Here is a 24,624-nt window from a genome sequence, read left to right on the forward strand (position 1 = left end):
AGAGAAAAGGTAATTATTTTTTCTCTCATTTCTTATTTCTTTTATTTATTTCTTGAAGAAAAGAAAAGTAATTATCTTTTATCTTATTTGGTAATGAAATATTAATTTAATAGTTAGCATTGATTCTTTTATCTCATGAGCCTTTAGTATATTCATTTTTTATGAATATAAAAGAAAAATAATATATTATGTATTTTTTCATAACCGATTTTTATTTGTGACTTAACTATATTATATTTTTCCTTTAATATTAACGCTTCTCAAATTTTTCTCAAATTTTTTAGTAATGTATGATAAATTATTTTTAATATTATTTTAAAAAATAGGTATATTGATGAAGAATTAAAGAATAAATTCATTATTCAAAAGTGATAAAAATGAAACTATTCGTGATAATGGAAACAAGATAGATTATATTTTTCACATTATACTAAAGATCAAATTATTCAGTTAGAGAAACCAATCTTTAAAACATTATACTAATGATACAACAAACTAATGATACAACAATTTAATGATTAAAGAATTATATTATTTTGGTCCCTCCAAAATTTGTAGATAAAATCCGCCACTGGTTGCATGCGTGTCCATATCCAGACTAGATAGGTGCAGATACTCATGTCATAAATGAAGAATTCTCTTCAGGTAATAATGCTCAACATGGAAATCATAAGGGGTGGGAAGATAATCTTCATAAGAAACAAAGACGAGGATCCCCTGATGGAGAATATGGTAATCGTGATATTTAAGTGATAACTCTTTTAACAGAAAAGATAACCTTGAGTAAAGGGTGTCAATGAGAATACATTCAGTCTACAGTAATTCTGTGAGTACCTCACACCGTAGGGAGTTCATAGAGAGATTGGTTCGGTGTTAGCAGAAAGTTGAGACGTGGAATGGTTGCTCAGGGCATAGCAGGGGTGGCGAAGTGCTTGATGTACAAGAAAAGAAATCCTTCACATCACAACTACCCTAACAAGAATCTGAACACATCACTTAAAGAAATAATTACCTCTAGATGAAGTTGGCTATATGGATCACACAAAAACCTGAACACATCACTTAAAGAAATAATTACCTCTAGATGAAGTTGGCTATATGGATCACACAAAAACCATTGGACTTAAAGCCAAAATCATTAGGAATATTTTTCAACATGAGATCACTCATAAAAATTTCTCCATTGTCCTTCCAGGTCTCATTCTCCCCATTTTACGAGGGTAAAACACCATGCAATCTACTTTCCCCATTAGGGCTTCCAGTTTTAACTTGAAAATGAGAAAAACGCTCTAAAGTAAACTCACCTTTTAGCTTCAGCAAAGAGCTCATCCAAAAACTAAAGAATGGCAGAAAACATCCATTAGTCTATATAAACTACAAGATCAATGAAAGTCCAAAGGTATCAGGACATAATAATATTAAGAAATGTATCTGAATACCTCAAGAAAAATAATCTTTGGTCAAACATGGGCTTAAACTGTGAAAGCCGCCATATTTTCTTTCTAAACTTAAAACTGGCACTAGTGCAGGAGATAAATGAGGTGCAAGTGCAAGAAAAGCCTTGACAGAACTCTGGTGAAATCATAAATTTGAACAAAGTTCATCACCAACTTTGTCAAACATAAATAATCATTTCATTTTGGAACAAGGGCAAGGGCCGTATATTCAATCTCCTAATAAAATAATCTGAATCATTCCAGAGCCACAGCTAATGTATATGGACAATGTTGATGACCCTAATCAATTTTTTCTCCCAATGGTTCATAGCTCCAGTACGCCCTCCATATTATAGGTGCTAGAAGCCGTTCTGTTTTCCAACCTAATGACTTGAGCTGCACATATTAATATACCATTTAGGATATGAATTTCAGTAAGAGCAAGTGACATGCTATCGCTTTTTAGTTTAATTTCCGATGGCATGTCAAGAGAGGGAAAAGACTAATATATCGTACTGTTAAAATAATACGAAAATATGGAAGAAGCAAAATCAAATTCAACTAGAAGCTTAAACAAGTACCTTGGTAATAAATACTTCATATTGATTATCAACCCACTTTTGGCCATCTGAATGCAAGGATTTGCTTTTATGAGCATTCTTTGCCAAGACCAGAGCATGAAAGAATGACTTTAGGACATCAGCAGCATTTGAATCTTTATGCACAATAACATCAATGATTCCCTTCCTTTCCACAAGTATATACTTGGCTATACACAGAAACAACAAATAGTGATACAAGGTTTCAGACCACAGATGGAATGGAGAAAATCAGAAGTAAAAGTAATGAGGCAAACTCAACCTTTTGTGTAGTAAGATGCCGCAGAAAGCAAATGCTCCTTACTGTTAATGTCAAATGAAAAAAGAACTTGATCATTAAGCTCTGGTAATGACATTTCAAAGGAACTATTGCACAATAATCAAGTCTCAATCATGGATGGCTCAAGACCATTGATATAGGCATGTCAAGGGCTAATCAATGCTTTCAATCTTTAATAGATTACTCGATCGAGCTTTGTTAGCTAATGATAGCAACATAATAGTGCAATATTATGACTAGGGTTATTAGAAGTTATAACAAAACATGGTGTACCATTTACCCTGAATGTCATTTGGATTTTGCTAATGGAAAAGAGACTAATAATACAATGAATAAGGTGTTCAGGTAATACACCACATAACTGCAAAACTATAGCTTTGCACTAAGAACAAATATATTTTCTGAATAAATTGGGAGTCAGACCAAATTTTAGCCACTCACATTTCCATGTTATCGAATGAAGAAATCCTCATGCCTAAACGTACTTTCTTATGCATATAATTAGAATTCCTTGAACTTGATGAAATGAACCGTATGGGTAAAACATGCTCCTGTGAAGAGACCTGTTCAGGGGAGAGAACTGGCAAAAAGTTTAGAAGCAAGCATTAATATACATAGCAATAATTAAAAAGGTCTAATATGGATATTGAGATGATGGAAATTATGTTTCCCTGTACAAGATGCTAAATTTGGGAGATGGTTGAGGAAGGGGTTAAAGATAGACCAGACAGAGCAGAGACCTCAATGTGGGATCCCCAACAAAAATTAGACTATACCTTGTCTCAAGGTGACAATTTTTCTCTTAGATATCAGAGATATGTTGTGGATACAAGCAATGAAGAATGGAAACAGACAATACCTTGGCCAGTCTCCATGAAATGATGCAAGAGAATAGAGCTTCTTTCAAGGTTTATTGAATTCAATGCCAGGCATCGAACAGCTCGGTAATTTGCTGCATGGAAAAGAGACAACATTTGGTGTTCATATATAATGTCGATGCTCAGATTACAAGCAGCAAATACTCATTCCATCTCCCTTCTAGCACAAACCACTAACACACTTTAACAACATTTAAACATTAGTTACAATAAAAAGAAACTATTGTCTATCAAAGAAAAAAATGGATTACATATTTGCAAGCTAATAACATCTATCTAAAACCTCCTTTTACTACTGGAAATGGTAAATTATAACAATGGATTCCCTCATATTTTTTCTTGTAGTTTGTACAACCAAAGCAGTATTGTAGAGATAGGTTTACACTTAATACCATACTGCTGTTCACAATTCTACAATGCAAAGGATATGCATGAAACAAATTATAATTTAGAGGCTTACCATACATGTGAAACACTGTCAAAGATAAAAATGAAAACCATATGGCCAGTGGGGATCCAATGGTGATGCGAGCAAGAAGCATTCCCATCGCCATGCCAATCATTGTGGCCACAGTTTCTTGACTTCCTTCCTATAGGTAAATCTTATCAAGTCAAAATACACTATATAAAGAATATGCCCAACTGAACGAAGACATAATTATCAGCTAATAATCTAAACTTTCATAATAAATGTTACTTGTACCTTAGCAGATATATCAGCAGCATTATCCTGAAGAGCAAAATGCTGAGTTAAAGCTGCTCTAGTGGCTCCACTAGCAACACCAGCTATTTCAAAATCATATTTGGAGAGAAAATATACACAGAATGGAATTAATAACAAACAAAATGTCAATCAATCAGCAAATAAAAGAGAAAAATGTCTTGATCTTGGATAACATCATATTTTTCTGCATAACATCTTTTTTAATTAGGAAATGACAGATCACAAATGTCACACTAGCTTATATTTCTTGCATGGAAAAAGAAGAGGGAACAAACCTACAGCCACCAACTAACTTTAAATCGCATTAGTGATTAGTGACTTAGTTTTGAACTTCCAGCAATGTAGGAACTTACTGAAAGATCTTGAGATGCTTCCCAAGCAAACAACAAACACAAAAGCTGATGGAAACAGAGGAGAAATGAGGTCCATTAACATTCCTGTAAATAATGAAAAAGTCTTAACAAATCATGCGATATACAAATATGAAAGTTCAAATTTAACAGAGAGCAGCCTCTTGGAAAGATACACTTTTGAGCTACTATTAACTTTTAGTTTAACAAAGTAAAGTATGATTCATGTAGAATTTCTCCTTTACTTATAATCTCAGTATACTATCAATATACTCATAAGAAATGCATATCCAACTCTGTCTATGTGAAATCAAAGATATAATGAATGCGAATTTGCAGCAATATTCATATTAGTTGAGAACATAAAAAATTACATCCAACAGGGACAACCAATTTGGAAGACACTGCTAATGTAGAAAATGCCTGCACAATTTTTTTTCACATTTTGTTTAAAAGATAAATGTGAAAGAATCTACCAAGGTCATTCATAAAATCTGCAACCAAACGCCACATTTTTGCATTGCTATCAAGATTTGATCCCTGCAGCATATAGGATAAATATAAATATACCTAAAAAGAATGGACTCAGAATCATTCAAAAAGAGAGAACCAGCTTAAGCCTATCGGTTGGTCCACATAAAGCTAGTACCATACATTTCAGTTCAAAATTTATAAGGATAGATGAACATATTTGTATGGGAAACGCATACCTGGTAAAAAGTGAACAAGATTCCTCCAAGCATACCTGTTAGATCCCTCAAAAACCACTGGAAACAGTTTCAAAGTTCAATATCCTACTGTCAATGCATAAGAAACAGAGAACACTAAACGCACCAAAACAAGATAAAGTTAACACAAAAGGCTTGAACTCACAATCCCCATCTAACAAACAAGGTTTCAATCATTAAAAAATACAAAATATAACATCTACTACCTGAAAAGTAGCACCAATGACAGTAGCTGATTTTTCACCAACCCCAATAGCACTCAGGAGAGCCTGAAAGGGATTTCATTGACCACTCATGTACTTATGTCTTTAATGACAAACACTATAACTAAATAACCAGTTAAACAGGGCCTTACCTGGGTAGAAAGCATGGTCCTTATATACGTTGAAAGGCCCTGCCACAGTGAATCCAGGATTAACTCAAAAACATGATTTTGATATAACGATAGAGTTTAACTTCTATGCAATGTAAGTAAAAACTGTTTTACACTATCAACCTATAAAAATTCATGGTAAGTTTGACTTTTTAAGGTGATTTGTTAAAGTCTACAAACTCGTCATACACCACAATTTGTGATTAGATAATTAAAATCATTTACATTTTGCACCATCGGTACATACACTATCTATTCATAATAACAACTCAATTACTCTGTTTCTCATTTGGTATTACCTGCAATGAGTCCCATATTTGAAAAGGAACATAATCTGCAGTCACACTGCTTGGAAAACCCTGTATGTTACCAGCAACAAGAAAAAAGAGAAACCATTTTCAACAATGATGAACTTAAAGAACACCCACATGATGAAATAGCAGTGGCATACAAAATTTCAGTTCTTTTTTCATTTCTAAGAGACGGTGTGGAATAAAATAGAAGCTTGCCTCAGGGACAAAAGCTTGAAGTAAGCGTCTCCAAACATGGCTAAATCGGGCACCAGATCTGTGAATAAGAAGAAATAGAAAGGGTGAAAGAGAGAGAGGCTATTGAAGATGGTGAATTGGTGACGATGGGAAAAGGGAAGTACCTTGTAATGGTTACAGAGGAAGAAGAAGCCTTGATGGTAAAAGTCTTAGAGAGCTTTGTGGGTGATGAACCGTTCCATTCTTCTAAAGTTATGGTCTTATTAGACACGGATGAAGATGATTCCATGCCCAGCCAAACCTTAATCACTTCGCAGTTCGCAGGTTGTTTCTGGAATCTCAAAACTCAACTCATCACCAAGTAACTTTGACCACATTACAACTTCTTTTATTTTTAAATTACGCCTAATTCGCATTATAAATTGTTTTATTTCTTCTAAGATCTAATTCCTTCTCAAATTTATTAAACAATTTAAATTTATTATGTCTTGTCTTTTCGATAAATTTTTATAATTTAACAAATTTTAGTTAATTTTAAAAAATACTAAAAAAATATTGAAATTGTGATTTTTACACTCTTCAAATTGTTATTGGAAATTTATTCTTGCACTCCATATTTTTTTACTGCACCTCATAATCAAATTAAAAAATTAAATTTGTCTGTCTTTCTTTTTCCTCCTCCTTCTCACAACACTTCCATTCTTTTCTCCACTTCCACATGTCTTCTCTCACCTTCATCTCCGTCTTCACTTTCATCCTATCTTTTCTTCCACCTCCATCTCATAATCTTTTTCTACCTCTACCTTAATAAATGGAAACACCATAACAATATTAAATGTAAGAAAAAAGATGAGAACTTGCAATACAGATATGGAATATAACTTCCGCATTTCACAATCTGTGTACATTCCACATTTTACGATTGGTATGTTAATTATATTCCAAATTGAAATATCTACATATTGTAAACAAGGATATAATTTAGAATTTAAAAAATGGTGGGTGTATGAAAAAAATATGGGATGCATGAAAAACATATAGGCGTGCAAGAAGAAATTCCAAATGATGTTTAGAAAATGCCATAATTGTCTTTTTGCTTTTATTTGATCTGTTTAAAAAATCAAATATGAAAAAGTATATATTGAGTTGGTATAAATGGATGGAACGCTCCATTGGGTGAGTTTTTCTCACAAAATAGTTTTAAATTCGTGCCTACGGATGGATTTTGTGTTTTTTTTTTTTGTATTTTTTTACGTTAATAAATATATAATATTAAAATAAATTTAAAGTTGAGGAAATAAATAATAATTATTAAGTTTATAATTAAGTTTTGAATAACATTACTATAAAATACTACTTATATAAGAAGAGACTGGCCGGTGGATCCGATGCCCAAGCAGAATGGGCGAGCCTGGCGACCATACAGGTTTAGCGGGTCAGATGATCCAGATGTGTCGGGCATGCCCAACGATCCGATCGACTCGTTGATCCGACAAATTTAATTGACTCGTTTCCAAATTTTTCATGAACTCAAAACATAATTAAGCCTAAAATAAATATTGATAAAATGAAATTTTATCTCACAAGATATTCAATTATTTTATCCAAACAAGAAATTGAAATGTAAGATATTTTAATTTCTTTATCCAAACAAGTTATTTAGGAAATGATGAGAATTTAATTGGAAACAATTCGAATATAATGTATTTCAATTTCTCCTTGATGTAAACCCACCCTCGACTTCTACTGAAACCTCGGATTCTAAAAACTAAATTTTCCTATAGCTAGTTATAAAAAGAATTCATTGCAGGGCACAACACAAAAAATGGAACTTGAAGTGTTTGATAGTATTCCATAATAAAACAGGGAAATTTTCAGTCTAATCATCCTGCTCATAGCCATTGTAGTGGACCGGTCTAGGACATTGCCCAAACTGTCAAAGCAGCAAAGAAACTCAAGCCAGGTTCACAAGAAGGTGCACCCCAGACCATTTCTCCTGTACTCCCAAAATTTTTCTTATTTCCAATTTTGCCCATAATTAAAGTTAAATGAAGAAAGAGAAAAAAATAGTAAAAATATTCAATTGCACTGCGTTTCATGCGTCTTTTATATGAAACAGATTACAAAATCCGTTTCATGATTTTTAGAAACAGATTCCGAAAGCCGTTTGTTGAATATTGCATTTTTTTATATGAAACGGATTACGCAATCCATTTCACAACTTCTAGAAACGGATTTTAAGATCTATTTTGTAATTTGGTTTTGTTAATTCTGAGACAGATTTTGTGTTCTGTTTCATGTATTTGGGAAACGTATTTTAGTATTCGTTTCGTGTTTTTTTTAATATTTTATTTTATTTCAGTTTTAATATTTATTTTGTTGATTTCATGGTTAAGAGAGTGATATATATATATATATATATATATATATATATATATATATATATATATATATATATATATATATATATATATATATATATATATATATATATAAATTTAAAGTTGAACCCATTTTAAATTTTATTTTTTATTTAATTTATTTCTTAATTAATTATATAAAAGAAAAATTGTAAAACAAATTAAATTAAAAATACTTAAGCTGTAAATTAAAAAATTATTCATTGTATTATAACTATTTTTAATTTATTTAAAGTATATGTTTTTTAAATTTTAAAAACAGAATTCGTGATTCGTTTCAGAAAAGTATAAAACGGATCCCAAAATTTATTTCATAAAAAAACATGAAAATTTATGAAACGGATTTTGAAATTCGTTTCATACTTTTCTGAAACGGATTACGAATTCCGTTTCTAGAAAAAAGTTTAAAATTTGTGAAACGGAATTCGTGATCCGTTTCAGAAAAATATGAAACGGATCCCAAAAGTCGTTTCATAAAAAAAAATATGGAAACTTCTGAAACGGATTTCGAGATCCGTTTCATACTTTTCTGAAATGGATCACGAATTTCGTTTCTGAAAAAAAAAATACCAAACGGATTTTGAAATCCATTTTGCTTTTTCTTGAAACGGATCACGAAATCCGTTTCACATAATAAAAAGGAAAAAAATACAAAACTGATATTAACACTCAGAAAGCACAAAGGACTTGGAGAAGAAACGAAGAGGAGAAAGAAGTTGTGGAAATAATTGGGGGTGCAACTCAGACAAAATACGTTGTCGCAGTAAATGATATTTACTGCTCTTCCACCCTTTTTTCACCCACTGCCAACTACAAATTTATTAGGGGTAAAATGGTAAATTTGGAGGTACTGAAGAAGACTTGGAGGTGCAGGGAGGAGGCGCCTCACAAGAAAGATCACTAAGCCCACATTAGACGGATAACTTCGTTAATTAGGCCCACATATGTGATTGGATACCAATTCCATCTGTAATTATGACTGTTACAGGTGTAGGCTGTAGATATTCAGATCATTGAGCAATAGTCTTAATAAGGACTACCTAACTTGTAATAATACAGGAAAATGATTTTTAATTACTAAATTTTGACAATTTTCTCTTACAATCTTAGGTGTCATTTTTTAAGTGGTTTTTCATTTTTTCTTTTTCTCATCCTCAATATTCAAAAACCACTTAGAAGATGACACATCATGTTGTAAGAGAAGGATGTCAAAATTTAGTAGTCAAAATATCATTGTCCTAATAATACATTAATGGTACTTTTCTTTCTCTATTTAGATTTAACTTAGCATAGCCCTAATTACTTAGTATATTATCCTTCTATCATAGCCACAACAGCATCCACCACAATACTACAAAACAAATGTCTTATCTCCCTCTCACACTTCCTACATATATCTATTACATACAGCTTACAAGAATGATAAGACAAACTTTCAGTTCTAAACTCTAGAATGATTTCTCCAATAAGATCTTGTCTCACTTCTTTTTGCTCACGAGTGTATTCATGCAAGAGTATACACTATAAACACAATCTCAGTTTGGTTCAGTACACAATGTCTCGCTTGAAAGCCCAAGCTATGAACTAAATTGTACATTTTTTTTTCTTAAAATCAAACCAAATGAAACTTTCGCATTAAGAAGAATGTAAATTGAACTAGTGGTATGTACCTATATCTAAATGTCTTACAAGCTATGAAGCCCACGCACGGACACAGACACGACACGGGAAAACGTCTAAACTGAAAAAAAATGTAGGACACGAACACGACGATATATATATATATATATATATATATATATATATATATATATATATATATATATATATATATATATATATATATATATATATATATATATATATATATATATATATATATACACACGATTACAGTTCATAGTTTAACAAATTGAAGATTAATATTTGTATAAAAAACAATCTATCAATTATACTTCATGATCTAATATAAATTAAGACAAAGAGTTTCTTGAGAGAAGACAAAGATTACTATGAACAAATACTAAATCTTCCGCCCTTTTGGGAGTCATCTTATTTCTTTTCAAAGAATGTATAAAAGAGTAAGTACTTCAATTCCTTTCACAACAAGAAGAAGAACAATGTTGTCCAAGTAGCTTAAGAGCTATCTTTTGAAGTGTTGGGGCCTAAGATCGATGAACAATCCACCATGATTTTGCATCCATTTTAGTTCTATCCCTTATAGCGTCAGCATCTGCAAAATCTTCTCTTTCATTTGAAAAGCTTGCAAACTCTAAATTTGTTTGTTATTCACATCATCAAAGTACTTCATAAAACATTTTTTTCCTTTCATAAGTAAGTTCTGCATTTTCATGTGGGACAAGTCTTTGTGAATCTTCACTTAACCATTCATCACTATAATATCTACAGTATTGAAGAACACAAGCATAAATTAACTTAATATTATATATTATAGATAAGAAATATATAAAAAATATAATAATAAAATAATTTAATAGTATAATTACCTTGGATTTAAAGAATAAGCAAGACAGTGAAGAGATGTGCTACTATTAGTCCAACGATCAATTAATACTGAGTTTACTGCCTCAAAAAAAGATGAATGTTCAACTTATGCCTTTCTTTCATGTTGGTATATGATCTTCCTCACAACCTCAATCATTGAATCCCACATTTCATACACTAAATGAAGAGTAGCAATATCCGTATCTATTTTTCTGAGAACATCATAAATAGGGGCAGTAAAAGCATGTATATAGTCAACCTTCATCCACTAATTATCATTCAATAAAGTTTCTTTGATTGTTCGAGCATTATCAACATTATCCTCTTTGTAATCAGACCATTCATTACTAATTACCATCTCTTGGAGTCCTCTTTTCAAACTTCTAAATCTTTTAAGTATGATAATGGTTGAAGCAAATATGGTTGGAGCAACAGAAAGCAACTTCAATGAATTGAAGTTATTAAACATTGACAATCTCATAGAGTGCCCCATAATGAAGTTTTTAATAAATGTAGCATCATCAACAATTTGTGAGATCCAATAAAATTCTTCATAAAGATCACTATTTCTTTTTGTATTTTTTGCTGCAAAAATATTTTTCAATGCAAGATTCAAGGTGTGCACTACACAGGAGTCCAATAGATTCAAGAAAATTCTGATTCTATGATCATACCTACTACCTTACATATTGTTGCATTGTTCGTGATAATTTGTACCACATTTTTTGGTCCAACTTCCATAATTACATCTCTCATGTGTTTGGCAATAAAATCCTTGTCTTTTGTCTCACCAGATCCATCTATTGTTTTCAAAAACATTGGTCCACTCTCATTGATAGCCATAAAATTGATAAGAGGTCTTCTTTGAGGGTCGCTCCACCGGTCGCTAACAATTGTCACACCTTTTTGCTTCCATGAATTTTTTTATAAGTTGTAGAAGATTTTCTACCTGACTTCTTTCTTTTTCAAGTAGTGGACCTCTCAATTTATTATATGATGGTGGTACATATCCACTAAGGTTAGAAGTATTGGCAGGGTAAGAAAAGGCACTCCTATAATAAAGAATTCTTGTGAGATGAAATGCTAATTCTGAAGAATAAAACATCTTTGCAATTTCACACTCAAGAGCATCTCTAGCTTGAATGTTGAAAGAAGCTTCTAGAGGACCTTTGAGTTTTTGGTGAACACCACCACTGCTTGTCTGTTTTCTTTCCTCAGATACAGGTGGTAGAGAGAACTTTTTCTTCTTTGAATTTTCTATTTTCAAAGTTGCTTCATTATCTAATCTTTTAAGCTCTGCAAGTTTTGACGGATTCACCTTTGGACAAATTTTAATCCCTTCTCCCCTAATTTTTAAGAGATGAGCTCTCACTCGAGTGTAAGATCCATTAAATTCAAAATCATACAAACTACAATTGACCATATAGTTCCCACCACTAGTATCTTTGAAAAATATCTCCAAAAAGGTTTTGTTTCATCTTCTTGTTCAGTAGCTTGATTAGGTCTACTCATCTTAATTTTCTATAATAAAATAAATTAAAAATAAAAAATTTACTTAATATTTATAATTTAAAAATAAAAAAAGTATATAATTTAAATAATTTTCATACATAATATTTATAAAATTAAGTTCAAAATATAAAACTTATAATTTTATGTTTATAATTTAAATTATAAAATAAATTAAAATTATGTAACACATATGTATATATTAAAATCTGAAACTAAAAACTAGTAAAGTATTATGTATAATCTAATAATAAATATAAAATATATTTATTTATAATAGAATATATTTTTAAAGTAATATTAAATTATTTTATATTGTAAAAAGAACAAGGAACGTAGTACCCTCACATGATACAACACACTAATATAACCCATTACCACAAATATGAAAATATGTATAAGTTATAGCAAATATGATGGATGCATAGAATATGATATTAAGTATTAAAAAGTTAAATTATTAACATTTAACTGATGGATTCAATAAGTAGAAGGAAAAGAGGGTGTGAAAAAAGAATTTAATAAATAGAAGGAAAAAAGACCTAAAGAGTACTTACCTTTTTCTACACATTTTTTTTTTCAATATCTACTTCTTTCTTCTACTCAAAATATATTTCTTTTTATTCTTTTATCCGAACTTTTTCCTCCTTCCTCTAAAAACTTTTTTGCAATGATCATATATTTCACTCGCTAAATCTCAATGTTTCTTTCTTTTTTCTCTAACTGATTTTTTTCTTTGTATATTTTGTAAGTCTCTTTATATATTTATAAGACATGTATACGATGTTTATTATTAAAAGATGAGATATAAAGATATTCAAATAGATATATTTGAAAATTATTTTGTTAAAATTTTTAGTTTTAATTCTATATAAGTTGTTAAGATTTTAGTTAACATTATTTGTGTATTTATCTTTATTTTTATTTTTTATATAAAATAATTTATTTATATTTATTTGAAATACGGGACATGCATATATCAAGTAAAATATATTAATTATATAATCATATAAAATTAATGTAATAGAAATTAAATTATTTAAATATAAAAAATAAAAGATGTCATAGATTAAAATTAATTATAATATATTATATTATATACTAATAAAACAAATTAAAATTTCTTTAAATAAAATATATTATATTAAGAAGCAAGAAAATATAAATAAAGTGAGAAGGTGATAGCTGAAAATAATTATTTTGGAATCCGTGAAATTAAAACAAATTTATTAAATAAAATTATTAAATTAATAAAAATATGATTAGGTTTTGTTTTCTTGTTTTTCTTTTTCACGTAACTTTTTTTACCAACGCAAACGTATATTTTCCGTGCGTCCAGAGAGAAGGTTGTGTCCGGCCCAAATAACAGTGTCTGACACCGCATCGTACGCGCTTCCGGCAGGTGTCCGTGTCTGGTGCGCCTCCGAAACAGGGAAGCGCGGTTCCAACGCCGTGTCAGAACTTCCTAGCTTACAAGATATTCATATTGTCTAGGACTTAAATGCATTCCAGAATATGTCTGCTTACAACCCTGAACATATAAAAAGTTGACCATGTTACACAGTATGAAATTGGATGAATAACTTAGGAAACATAGAACTTATCACAACTGCTCATGAGCACTTACATGAACAAATCGTCAGGGATGTGATCCTCCATTACTATCAAGTGTTCTGCGTAGCAGTAATTTTCCCTCTTTCCAGGCTGCTATAGTATGAGTCTCAAGTTGTTCTTGAGTCAAATTCGAACCATGATTTCCCAGCTGAAATTATGTTTGTCGAATAACAACTTAATTTGAAGAAATATACCTCATGAATTCCATTATAAGACCATATATTAGATGCTGAAAAACCAACAACAAACGATTATGATGACAACATGAGGGTTCTTAAACCATGCATATCTAACATTGGAGGACTAGAAGATATTTACCTAAAGACAATAGCACCAACGAGGTTCAAGAATGCAAATACTTTCAAAGTTTTTTAAGAAAATGCCTCTTTAAATTATTTTATATTATTCTACAGCAGTTAAATAAATGATTTATTATTAGCCTAAAATGACGTAACAGATTCTTTTAAAATTTTCATTTTTTTACCAGTTTATAAGTTTTTACTTTAATCAATTTGTGACCGGCTCTTAAGTACCTTAAAATATCAATGTTATAAAATTATGTTTTGTAGGACACAGATCATGACGTTTACCAAAAACAGGCACAAGAGAGTTGCATAAATGTTTTTATTCCCCACAAACCTCTTTCAGTATTAGAATGAAGTCCATTGCACTAAGAACTCCAACAAACTGACTCCTGCTAAAGTCCCATAGAGGAGCCATAGATACGCCCTGAAAGCAAATTGCATTCAAATTCATACAAGGTAAACTCATACGTGCAGAGATGGGTATAACTTCCACAAACATGGGCATGTGCCCTCATGTAAGTTAAAAGGAAAAGAGGGGGAGGCCCAGTAATAAATGGAATAAAGAGGCCTGGAAAACCTGTTCATAAAGAACATGGAATGCTTGCTTCACAGGTAAATTTATATCCAAGGCAATGATCTGCAATGATAATAAACCAATCAAGAAAAATTAGTTAAAGCAAAGTAAATTTCACATTCTTATTGAATAAGGAGGAGGGAATTGAGAATGTAAAATATTCAAACCTTCCCTGACTCGGGAAGCAAATCATAAGCAGTATGTGTAGACAAGAATACAGATATACGCTGGCGAGAGAACACTAGATCAGACACGGGCATCCTGGAATTAGCTTCCTGTTAAATTGTGAGGTCATGTCAAGTAGCCCTTTTGTACTGCATATAGTCTAAGACTACAATAAATTAAGAAATAAGGTATGAAATATGATACTATTTGAAATGGCATTCATGTGAAGAAAAGTTAAGATGTATAATTATTCAAAGCAAAAAGAAGACTAAAAGATCCAATTCTTTTCGGCGTCATTTTTTTTTATTTTATATAAAATAGTTAAAGGAAGAAAAAGGAGAATTTAACCATAGAACCATAAATTATGAGTGTGTTTGTTATAAGGTTTGCAACTTAAAAGATAATTTAACCACAGAGCCATACATTATGAGTGTGTTTCAAGATTTACAACTTTATTCTTCGAAATGTAAACTCAGGAATGCAATATTCCCATAGCAAAGTCAGTCCTCACCATGTAAGATTAAATAATACCTAAACCATTTTGTGAGATGGCATATATGGAGGCAATCCTATTGGGAAAAATCTAAGTCTCACATTTACTACAGATGGCAACAAAATTCAGTATACAGTGGAGGCAATCCTTACCCCTTATAAAGTCGGTTTTGTATAGGGTTGAGTTAGGTCTAAATCACTTTGTAAGATATTGCAAAGAGCAGTCTCGGGTGTCAAGCTCCAGTCTCAATGAGAATACTATCCAAACACAAAAACATAGTAACAGCAAATGGAGGAAAGGAAACTTACCATATTGTCAATCTCCATTTGGAATCTACCAGGTGCTTCATTACTTAAGATTGAAGGTAAGATATCTGGTTCTCTCACTAAATAAATAGTATTCACTACTCCACAGCTTCCACTTACAGATGGCTGCTGCTCATCATGCCGCCACTCACCATCTACATTAAATTTGTACTGCACATGACTGGAAACAAGATTTTCCCTGTCAGAATAAATCAGTTACTCTTTCCATATTGTGTTTAGCAGTACTTTAACGTTTCCTAAAGCATCATAGATATTATATCAACTAGATGGGTTATATTAAACATACCAACACTATAAGTGGTTGTGAAAGGAAAGAAAGTGAAGTACCACATAGATAAATTAAATATTAAATTTTTATTTACATACATACGAGTTATGGAACATTTCAAGAAACATGAGATAAACAAATCTGGATGTGAAAAAAAATGTGAGCAAGAGTTCTATTTATCCAACATTTGTTCCATGATAAAACAAAATACAAACACAACCTGCCAAACTTCTTCAACTCCTACAATAAGAAAATTAATTCCCAAGAGAATACGGAAAACAATCATACAAATGGCAAACCATTTTAGTGACACTAAAGAATTGGTAGAACTTATCAAAATATCACATTGAATATTTATTCATGAGTTTGAATAATGATCAAATAATTCTTGCCAAAGTAGCTTAAACAAGAGTTCAAAACTTATACAGACTTTCAATTGTACAAATAGGAAATAGCTGCAAGTCAAATTGAGATCATGTAAAATTGATAGGCTGGCAGCTCCAGCAATATGACAGGCTTCAAGCCCATGAAGTATAGTTGTTGATAGAGGATAGTTTGATTGGAAATCTAAGTCATAATAAACTTAAAGAGTTAAATGGTTCTATTTAGTCTAATCTACCACAAAATTGATCATCCTTATTCTGAGAAAACAAGCTTGCTTGATTTCCTCAATAGTCAAAATGACAAAAATTACCCAAAGGTTTTAGCATTTATCCAACCATCAATGTTTACTGTTCACTCTTTACAAAAACTCCAACGGGGCAAGACCTACTTCCTTGCCTTCCATGAAGGCCATGCCAACTTTTACCCATCAATTACTGGTACAAACTCCTAATGAAAGTTTAAAATTATCAAGGGGTTCCTTACCAATTTCCACAAAATCTAAATTTACAAGCACACTTCTCTTATTTGGTTTTCATTTTTCCCAGCAAGATCAGCAAACACAATTTGACAAGATCATCCCCTCATACTGATCTTTCAAAGAGAAGCGCATGCTTTTGAACATAACGGCCATCAAGCACAAACGTACATACATGCAAGTAAACGATGTAAAAGTGCCAATCATACTGAGGATTATTTCCTCGTGTTTGCCAACCAAATTCAAATAGGCAAAACAACCTGATGAAACCCCGGCATTAAGTTGCAAACAACTTGAAACACAGCAGGGCAACCCTCCATCGGAGACATAGCTATATGATCTGACCATCTGCGTATACAATACAAGTCAGCATTAATAAATCAATTCCCATTCGTGACATCACAAAAACGAAAAACCACAAAATCCCGTATTCACATCCATAACACTAAACGAAAAGCTAATCTTCTCCTTTTGACGGGAACAACTGCATGGTTGGAATTACCTGATCTTGATCTTGAGTAAACTGATGCTTTATAGTCCTTTTTAGCTGATTATCATTAGACACAGAGGTCTTCCTATTTTCCAAGCTTTGGACCATTTTCTTAGCATTATTTTGGTTATCAGCATTACCAATTTTCATTTTGCCATATACCAGCATACCAGCTTCCATTACACTTGGTGAATCATCATAGTAGCTACCCTTACTTTCTCTTAAATTATCAAACACCTTAGATTCATCTTCCTCTTCAATTGGCAGATATTGCAGTTCTCTCACCTGCAATAACTTTCCTTCACAAAGTACACTGGTACCAGCCAACTTTTGATCAATGTTTTCAGAAATGTTCTTGTTATTGTTTATTTCACTCATATGTTTGGCCTATTCATGTGTATCAGCAACATTTACCTCAACTTCACCCACTGGATTAACAGGTACAGGTTTAAATTCTCTTAAATCAGATGGTTTCCCTCCATGCACCAAACTGGTATCAATAACCGTGAATTTTATCTGATCTGTATTGTAAGTTGAAGCTCGAGGCTTGAGGTAACTTTGACGATGGTAATCAGAATCATCATCCTTATCAGATCCCCTTGCTGGCTCTTCATCATCACAGCTACCAACTTTAGCTTCTTCAAGATCAAGAAGATTCGGCTCAGCTACCACTTTGTTCAAGACATCACTAGCTGAATCAAAGTAATGATCACCTTTCACAAGTTTTCTCCTTGAAAAGGTCTTAACACCTGGGATAAGAAAAACCAGATAATAATCTTTGGAGCTCACATAACCTCTATTTTTTGGATGCTCAGAGTGCCACCCTCTTGCTAGTAAGCGAGGCCAAACAGCTTCCCAAAAGAGATCATTACTTCTAGCCTTGCTCAGTCGAAATCCTGTTAAAAAATTCAAAATATCACTTGGTTCAAGAGAAGACCAAGCTTTGCAAGTTGGCACTGAAAACACCTTATTGTTCTTCACAGGTTCCAGAACAAGAGTAGTAAGATCATCCTTCTCCTTACCAATACCAACTGCTCCCATAAGAATACCGAGTCCAACAGTGGATTTTATAGAAGATATGTATTCTTCTAAAGAAGTTCTGCCCTCAGTATATGACTTAGAAACCTGATTAGAGCAAAAGTAAAGTGAGAGTGAAGCATATAAATATACAAATGAAACGATAAACAAATACATGTCCACTGGCCATAAAGGCTGAATCAATCAACCACCATTAGACCACAATAAGAACATAATACAATGTATGTTAAACAGGCTAAGTCACTCATCCAACAAATGAAACATACTTGTTGTAGTTCAATAACAACACTGAAGATGAGATGACACTGTTGATACCTGTAGCAGAGTATCTTTAGATTCTCCTGAGACAAGGGGAATCAAGCTAAAATACACAGCATGCATTACTCTTTTTTCCCGCTCAAAGTCAAGTGTTTCAGCATAGATAAAGGAACTAAGAAGCAAACATCAGAAAGGATGTAGTAACCCTGGAAATTCATCCTTGACATTCTAAACTAATTTCCAGTCTCTAGAAAATATACAAAGGTCCATTTTCTAGTAGAGAAGGCACACGGAAAGGACAAAGATGAAGAAGTTAAGTTTTCTGTACTCAATAAGCCAACTTCATGGGAGAAGAAGTCCCCAAGAAGAATGAAAATGAACTCAACATAATCTATTCATCACACTTTATACAAGAAACCCATAACTGTGAATTGACTGAAATTGACCAGACCTGCCATACATTTGTAAAAGCAAGTCATAAGGCTGGAAATGATAGCACATATATATAGAAAATGAATGCAGATGCAGAATCTGTACCATTGCAGTGTGCGGACTAAGAAAACTGTTTAGTGGAGGAAATTGAGAATAGCTATTGTAGTGTTCCAAAACTCAAGTTTAAATTTAAAATTTAACTACGTCTATTTGAGCTCTTTACATTGTTTTCCATAAAAATAGAGGTTCAACTATCATAAAAGATTTCTTGCATATGCGGGATGCACATATTATTTGTTTACAGTCGTCATAAACATAAATGTTCTAGGAAAATAATTACCAGAGCAGAAGACATCTGCTCCAGACAAATCACCTGGCTATTCCAACATGAATCAACCTAGAGATAAACCGGTGAAAATCCACAGTTCAGTAAACAAATTCAACAATGTCAAAAGCAAGTACAAATGCAACGGAGTGGATTCAATTTCATGGAACAAAATTTATAAGATGCAAATATAATACATAACCAGCTGCATTCAAAAACAAATTGGAATGTATCTATTGCATCAGTTCAGAAGTAATGAAAGTCATCACATCTCATGGTACACAATTTAGAGTTGCAGATGTAATAATACATAACCCAGTAGTGTTAAAAGAAAATTGGTACACAAAGAACGCCTTTCAAATTTCTCCTCTGTAACCTCCAGATCCAAAATAATCCTTTCTATTATTTGCAATCGCCATGCTCTTCTGATGTTCTAATTTGGGACAATCACGGATACGATGACCAAGTCCACCACAATATGCACATCCCTTGACTCCACTTATGCCTGTGATTTCATCATTATCTTCCATTGGATCGTTCAACTCAGCCAAAACTGGGGGAATCCTTTGTTTTGCTTCTTGCAATAGGTGTTTCAAATCAAGTAATGTTGTTTCACTTTGATTCTTGTTTATAAATGTCGTAGCTATACCAGTTTTCCCACACCTACCAGTTCGTCCAATCCTATGGACATAATTTTCAATTTCAGCTGGCATGTCATAGTTAATGACGTGCTGAATATCAGGAAAATCCAAACCTTTGGATGCAACATCAGTTGCCACCAACACATCTTTCTTGCCAGCCTTAAAAGCTGCAATGGCATACTCTCTCTCTTCCTGATCCTTGCCACCATGAATTGCCACTGCTTCCACTCCTTTCAAGAGAAGGTATTCATGGATGTCATCAACGTCAGCCTTATTCTCACAAAATATCAGAACTGGTGGTGGGGTTTTTTGTAGGCACTCAAGGAGATAAACTATTTTTGCCTCCTGCTTAACATACTCTACCTCCTGAATTACATCAAGATTTGCTGCCCCTGCACGTCCCACATTGACAATGATAGGTTTCACCAAAGCACTCCTGGCAAAGTTCTGAATTTTTGTTGGCATGGTTGCAGAGAATAGAAGAGTCTGCCTTTGAGCTTTGAAGTGATCAAAGACTTCTCTAATATCATCTTCAAATCCCAGATCCACCAGCCGATCAGCCTCATCTAATGTTAAATACCTGCAGTTGTCAAGATTCATTTTCTTCTTGGCCAACATATCCTTCAACCTCCCAGGAGTGGCAACAACAATATGAACACCCTTCTTCACAATCTCAAGCTGCGATCTCATATCCACTCCACCAATACAAAGCAAAGGCCTGAGCTCCGGATATCCGGCTTCTTTCAAAGGTATCAAGAATTGTTCCACGACTTCATAAGTCTGCCTAGCCAGTTCCCTTGATGGGCAAATAATCAAACCAAACGGGCCTTCTCCAGGAACAATAGGCATCATAATTTCCTCTTGCATTGCCACCATGATCATTGGTAGCACAAAGACAAGAGTTTTTCCAGAGCCTGTGAATGCAATCCCAATCATATCCCGGCCAGACAAGATTACAGGAAGTCCTTGCACCTGAATAGGTGTTGGTTGCACAATCCCCTTAGCTTTCAACTTCTTCAAAACTGGGTCAGGAAACCTCATATCCTTAAAATTCTTAATTGGGGGTGGGATCTCTCCACCATCAACTATTATATGCCACTGCTTCCGAATCAAATCACACTCCTTCTTGGACATCCTTCTTACATGCAAAGGTGGCTTCCACCCTGTTGGCAAAGGTTCCGAGTAAGTGATTCCCTTAGCCAATTCTCGGACAGACATGAGAGTTTTTCTATCCGACAAGTTTTCAATCATCTCCTTCTCCTGCTGAACAATCTGTTCCGTCACACTGATCTCGGGTTGTTCTCGTTTCATCTGTGAAGCTTTAACCAGCAGACTAGGCTTAGATTCGGCCACTCTCAGTTTCTCTAAATCATCATCAGTGACCAAAGGGGCCTTCCCCTTGCGTTGGAGAATCTTCTGAGCCTCAATGGCCCGACGCTTGGCCACGGGCACATACTCCTCATAATCGTCCTCTTCTTCCATTTTTGCCGCCAATTTGTGCTCAAAGGAACAGTTCTTCTGGTCCTGTTATTATTCTAAACAAAAAACCTAAAGTAAGCAACAAAATCACACAACAAAATAATCCAAAGCATAAGAGCTAAACCTAATATATCCATGTATCACAGCAGCACAGTCGACAACAGCAGCACAGGATGAGAATGAATTATTTAAAACCCTAAAAAGAACTATCAGTGCAGCAAGAGTGTTATGCAACAGGATAAAAAAAATTAAGAAATCAAATCTTAGACTCATGCCTCCATATATTCCTTCACCCAAAACAACCCGAGATTAAGTTTGAGAATCTTAACAGAAGCAGACATTCTTCCGAGCCGAAAAACTAAATCAACAGATAAAAATATTAAACAGAAACAAACATTGTCAAATACATACCCATAAACTATTTGATTCGGTCAAAGTAAAATTTGCAATTCGTGAAATGAAATTCACCCTCTGAATGAAACCGCGCAAAAGAGGAGATATAATATCGTAATATCGATGTTGGAACGAGAGAAATTACCTTTGATATCCGAGTAAACTGTTCTAAGGGTTGAGAGAGAAGAAAGGAAAAGAAGGACCAAAGTACAGAATGAATGCCTCTTGTATTTATCTTACAGAGTTGAAGGAAAGGGAGAGACTATGGTACAGAATTTATCAACAAAAGCATGGTCTAGTGTTTTGGTTTTGTTTTAAAACAATTTTATTTGGTATTAGAAACATATGCGTCTCTTTTTTTTTAAATAATTAATTTAATTAGATAACGCAATGCATTTCTTCTGTTTTGGTAAGCCATTTTGCAGATTTGAGATTAATAGTAACGTTGACGATAACTACATTTTGTCAATATAAACACAGTTACACAAATGCTCTTTGTCCTCTGTAGAAGAGTAGAGACCAAAAGGAGAAGAAGTACTACTGCACCACATAAAACTCAATAATCTGAAAAAGAACCTAATTTCACTGTCAAAGGGAACTATCAGAAACCAAACAATATACTCAGTAAACAATTACTACGACCAAAACCTGTAAGGAAGAAAAACTAAATGTTAGACTTAGAATACTAGTAAATTTTATAGACAAACTTTAAAGCATAAGGAAATTAACAAAACCAAAGCTTAGTGAATATTTGTCCCAACTTTTGAAGGATGAAGCACTATAGTCATTGAAAGTAACTCTATAAGTTGCTTAGTTGTTTCTTATATTTTTGTTTTGCATAGTTTATTTGTATAAATATTAGTTATGTTATGTACATGCCTCTTTTATTATAAATTTTATTATCCATATATATATATATATATAATGGTATGTTGAGTTAACATTTTGTGAATTAAGAACGATTTATACTTAATGGTATGATATTAAAAAATGTTTTTCACAAATGTAGCACACTATTAATATCATTAAATATTCAACTTAGCATTTTATAACTGTAATATCCTAATTAATTATATTTACACTACTAAGTGAACTACTACAAGTTCATGAAATAACATGTATTTATAGTCGTCCATGAAATCTCAATAATACATTTTTCCAGAATATATAATTTTTTTCAACGGAATGGAGTATTTATACAATACAAAATTATACATTTGTATTAACGATACTCTATTCGACTATCATTATCCTCCTACCTGTATTATTCTCTGTTTATATATAACATACAATCATCCTAAAAAAAACATTATCAAACAAAAAAACAAGGTAAACTAATAATATTTTTTACTATCACATATTATCCGTATGTAAATATTTAAATATAAATATCAATCCACAGTTTACACGTATCATCACATTTAACTATTTATGACTAAGGCCAAATTTTCATTACATCGGAAACATTCTCACTTTTTCTAGCACTTCTACATGAGTCAATCTCCGATATGGTTTCCTTGAAATACAACTAATCTTATTTTTACTTATAAATTTAATCTTTGATGGTAATCACGTTATTTGACTGTTTAAAAACAACATCCAAAATGCGACCTTTAATAATTAAACTGATTAAATTTGAATACATTTTTGTAACTACTTTATTTATACTAGCATTTTTTTAATTTTCAAGAAATTTAAATTATGATCAATAATAAATATATAATTTTTAAAATAATTGTTAATATAAAATTAAAAAAAAAATAAGATACGTAAAAAAATTATTAAAAATAAATTATTTATAAAATAATTAATTTTTAAAATAACTAAGGATAAAATAGGTATTATGAAATGTAGACACAAAAAGAAAAATATTTTTATTGTTATAGATAGATATAGATAGATAATATATGAAAATATATCTAAAATAACATGAGGTCTCGTCATTAAATAAGAAATTATATATTTATTTGTGATGTAGTGTATTTTTTTTATCTTGAACACATAAAGAAAAAGAAATGCAACTCTTAGTAGGTAAATATAGGAAAGAAATAATCAAGTTAATATTATTAATTTTGCACACAAGATTAAAGAAAAATAATATGATAATTATTCAAAAATATCAATACAAATACGTATATAAAAGGAAATACAAATGTTGACACGAATGAGAATAGTTAATTTCAGTAATTTCATGCATCAAAATTAAAGAAAAACAATGTCATAATTATTTCAAAATTTCTATAAACTTATACTCCTAATATATATATATATATATACACGAATTGAGAATAGTTAATTTCAGTAATTTCATGCATCAAAATTAAAGAAAAACAATATCATAATTATTTCAAAATTTCTATAAGCTTACACTCCTAATATATATATACAAAATATTATTTAAATCCGTATTTTTATCTTGAGAGTTTGATGCAAATTTAATTGAGATGTAGACTTATAAAATTTTAAGAGTCATATTACAATATGAAATATTATGGGTCATATAATTACAATATGAGATATTATGAGGTTGATAATTTATAGAGATTGTAAAAATACGAGAGATATAAGATATAAGTGGCAAGAGGGATATTTTATTTTATTCATATATTTTCTTTCTTTATCTGTCCATCTATCCATCTATCTATCTATCTATCTATCTATCTATCTATCTATC

The 24,624-nt window shown here is 32.0% G+C and overlaps 3 protein-coding genes and 1 long non-coding RNA gene across 11 annotated transcripts; all 4 read right to left on the reverse strand.

The window, feature by feature from the left end:
• Nucleotides 1-463: 463 nt before the first annotated feature.
• LOC114174170 (protein root UVB sensitive 3) lies at nucleotides 464-6,226 on the reverse strand. 6 transcript variants are annotated; one of them, XR_003602661.1, is made up of 17 exons: nucleotides 6,021-6,226; nucleotides 5,878-5,935; nucleotides 5,668-5,727; nucleotides 5,351-5,389; nucleotides 5,202-5,264; nucleotides 4,978-5,034; nucleotides 4,744-4,807; nucleotides 4,271-4,354; nucleotides 3,897-3,979; nucleotides 3,654-3,783; nucleotides 3,175-3,267; nucleotides 2,757-2,895; nucleotides 2,298-2,338; nucleotides 2,018-2,205; nucleotides 1,440-1,832; nucleotides 1,116-1,336; nucleotides 464-1,049 (listed from the first exon to the last, which is right to left on the reverse strand). XR_003602661.1 is itself a non-coding variant. In XM_028058952.1 (15 exons), exons 1-15 carry the CDS (start codon nucleotides 6,143-6,145, stop codon nucleotides 1,737-1,739), a joined length of 1,320 nt encoding a protein of 439 aa, XP_027914753.1. In that variant the 5' UTR covers nucleotides 6,146-6,226; the 3' UTR covers nucleotides 1,387-1,736. The 6 variants fall into 6 exon arrangements, 1 of the variants encoding a protein (XP_027914753.1); XR_003602664.1 differs by having other exon boundaries at nucleotides 464-983; nucleotides 1,050-1,336; XR_003602662.1 differs by having other exon boundaries at nucleotides 464-717; nucleotides 835-1,336.
• Nucleotides 6,227-10,570: 4,344 nt separating this feature from the next.
• LOC114174736 lies at nucleotides 10,571-12,307 on the reverse strand. Its single transcript, XR_003602703.1, has 2 exons — nucleotides 10,784-12,307; nucleotides 10,571-10,679 (listed from the first exon to the last, which is right to left on the reverse strand). It is a non-coding gene; the product is annotated as an uncharacterized LOC114174736 (long non-coding RNA).
• Nucleotides 12,308-13,555: 1,248 nt separating this feature from the next.
• Nucleotides 13,556-15,062, reverse strand: LOC114173530 (sucrose nonfermenting 4-like protein). Its single transcript, XM_028057994.1, has 5 exons — nucleotides 14,951-15,062; nucleotides 14,787-14,846; nucleotides 14,544-14,633; nucleotides 13,918-14,052; nucleotides 13,556-13,821 (listed from the first exon to the last, which is right to left on the reverse strand). Exons 1-4 carry the CDS (start codon nucleotides 15,041-15,043, stop codon nucleotides 13,930-13,932), a joined length of 366 nt encoding a protein of 121 aa, XP_027913795.1. The 5' UTR covers nucleotides 15,044-15,062; the 3' UTR covers nucleotides 13,556-13,821; nucleotides 13,918-13,929.
• Nucleotides 15,063-18,467: 3,405 nt separating this feature from the next.
• Nucleotides 18,468-22,275, reverse strand: LOC114173529 (DEAD-box ATP-dependent RNA helicase 35-like). Of its 3 annotated transcripts, none has more exons than XM_028057991.1 (3): nucleotides 22,096-22,275; nucleotides 19,453-21,613; nucleotides 18,468-18,509 (listed from the first exon to the last, which is right to left on the reverse strand). In XM_028057991.1, the coding sequence occupies exon 2, from the start codon at nucleotides 21,558-21,560 to the stop codon at nucleotides 19,794-19,796; it is 1,767 nt and encodes a 588-aa protein (XP_027913792.1). In that variant the 5' UTR covers nucleotides 21,561-21,613; nucleotides 22,096-22,275; the 3' UTR covers nucleotides 18,468-18,509; nucleotides 19,453-19,793. The 3 variants fall into 3 exon arrangements, with proteins under 3 accessions (XP_027913792.1, XP_027913794.1, XP_027913793.1); XM_028057993.1 differs by having other exon boundaries at nucleotides 19,453-21,602; nucleotides 22,096-22,266; XM_028057992.1 differs by having other exon boundaries at nucleotides 21,969-22,266.
• Between the last annotated feature and the right edge of the window lie 2,349 nt (nucleotides 22,276-24,624).

This window comes from Vigna unguiculata, chromosome 2 (genome assembly GCF_004118075.2).
Source record: "Vigna unguiculata cultivar IT97K-499-35 chromosome 2, ASM411807v1, whole genome shotgun sequence".
NCBI classification, from domain to species: Eukaryota; Viridiplantae; Streptophyta; class Magnoliopsida; order Fabales; family Fabaceae; genus Vigna; species Vigna unguiculata.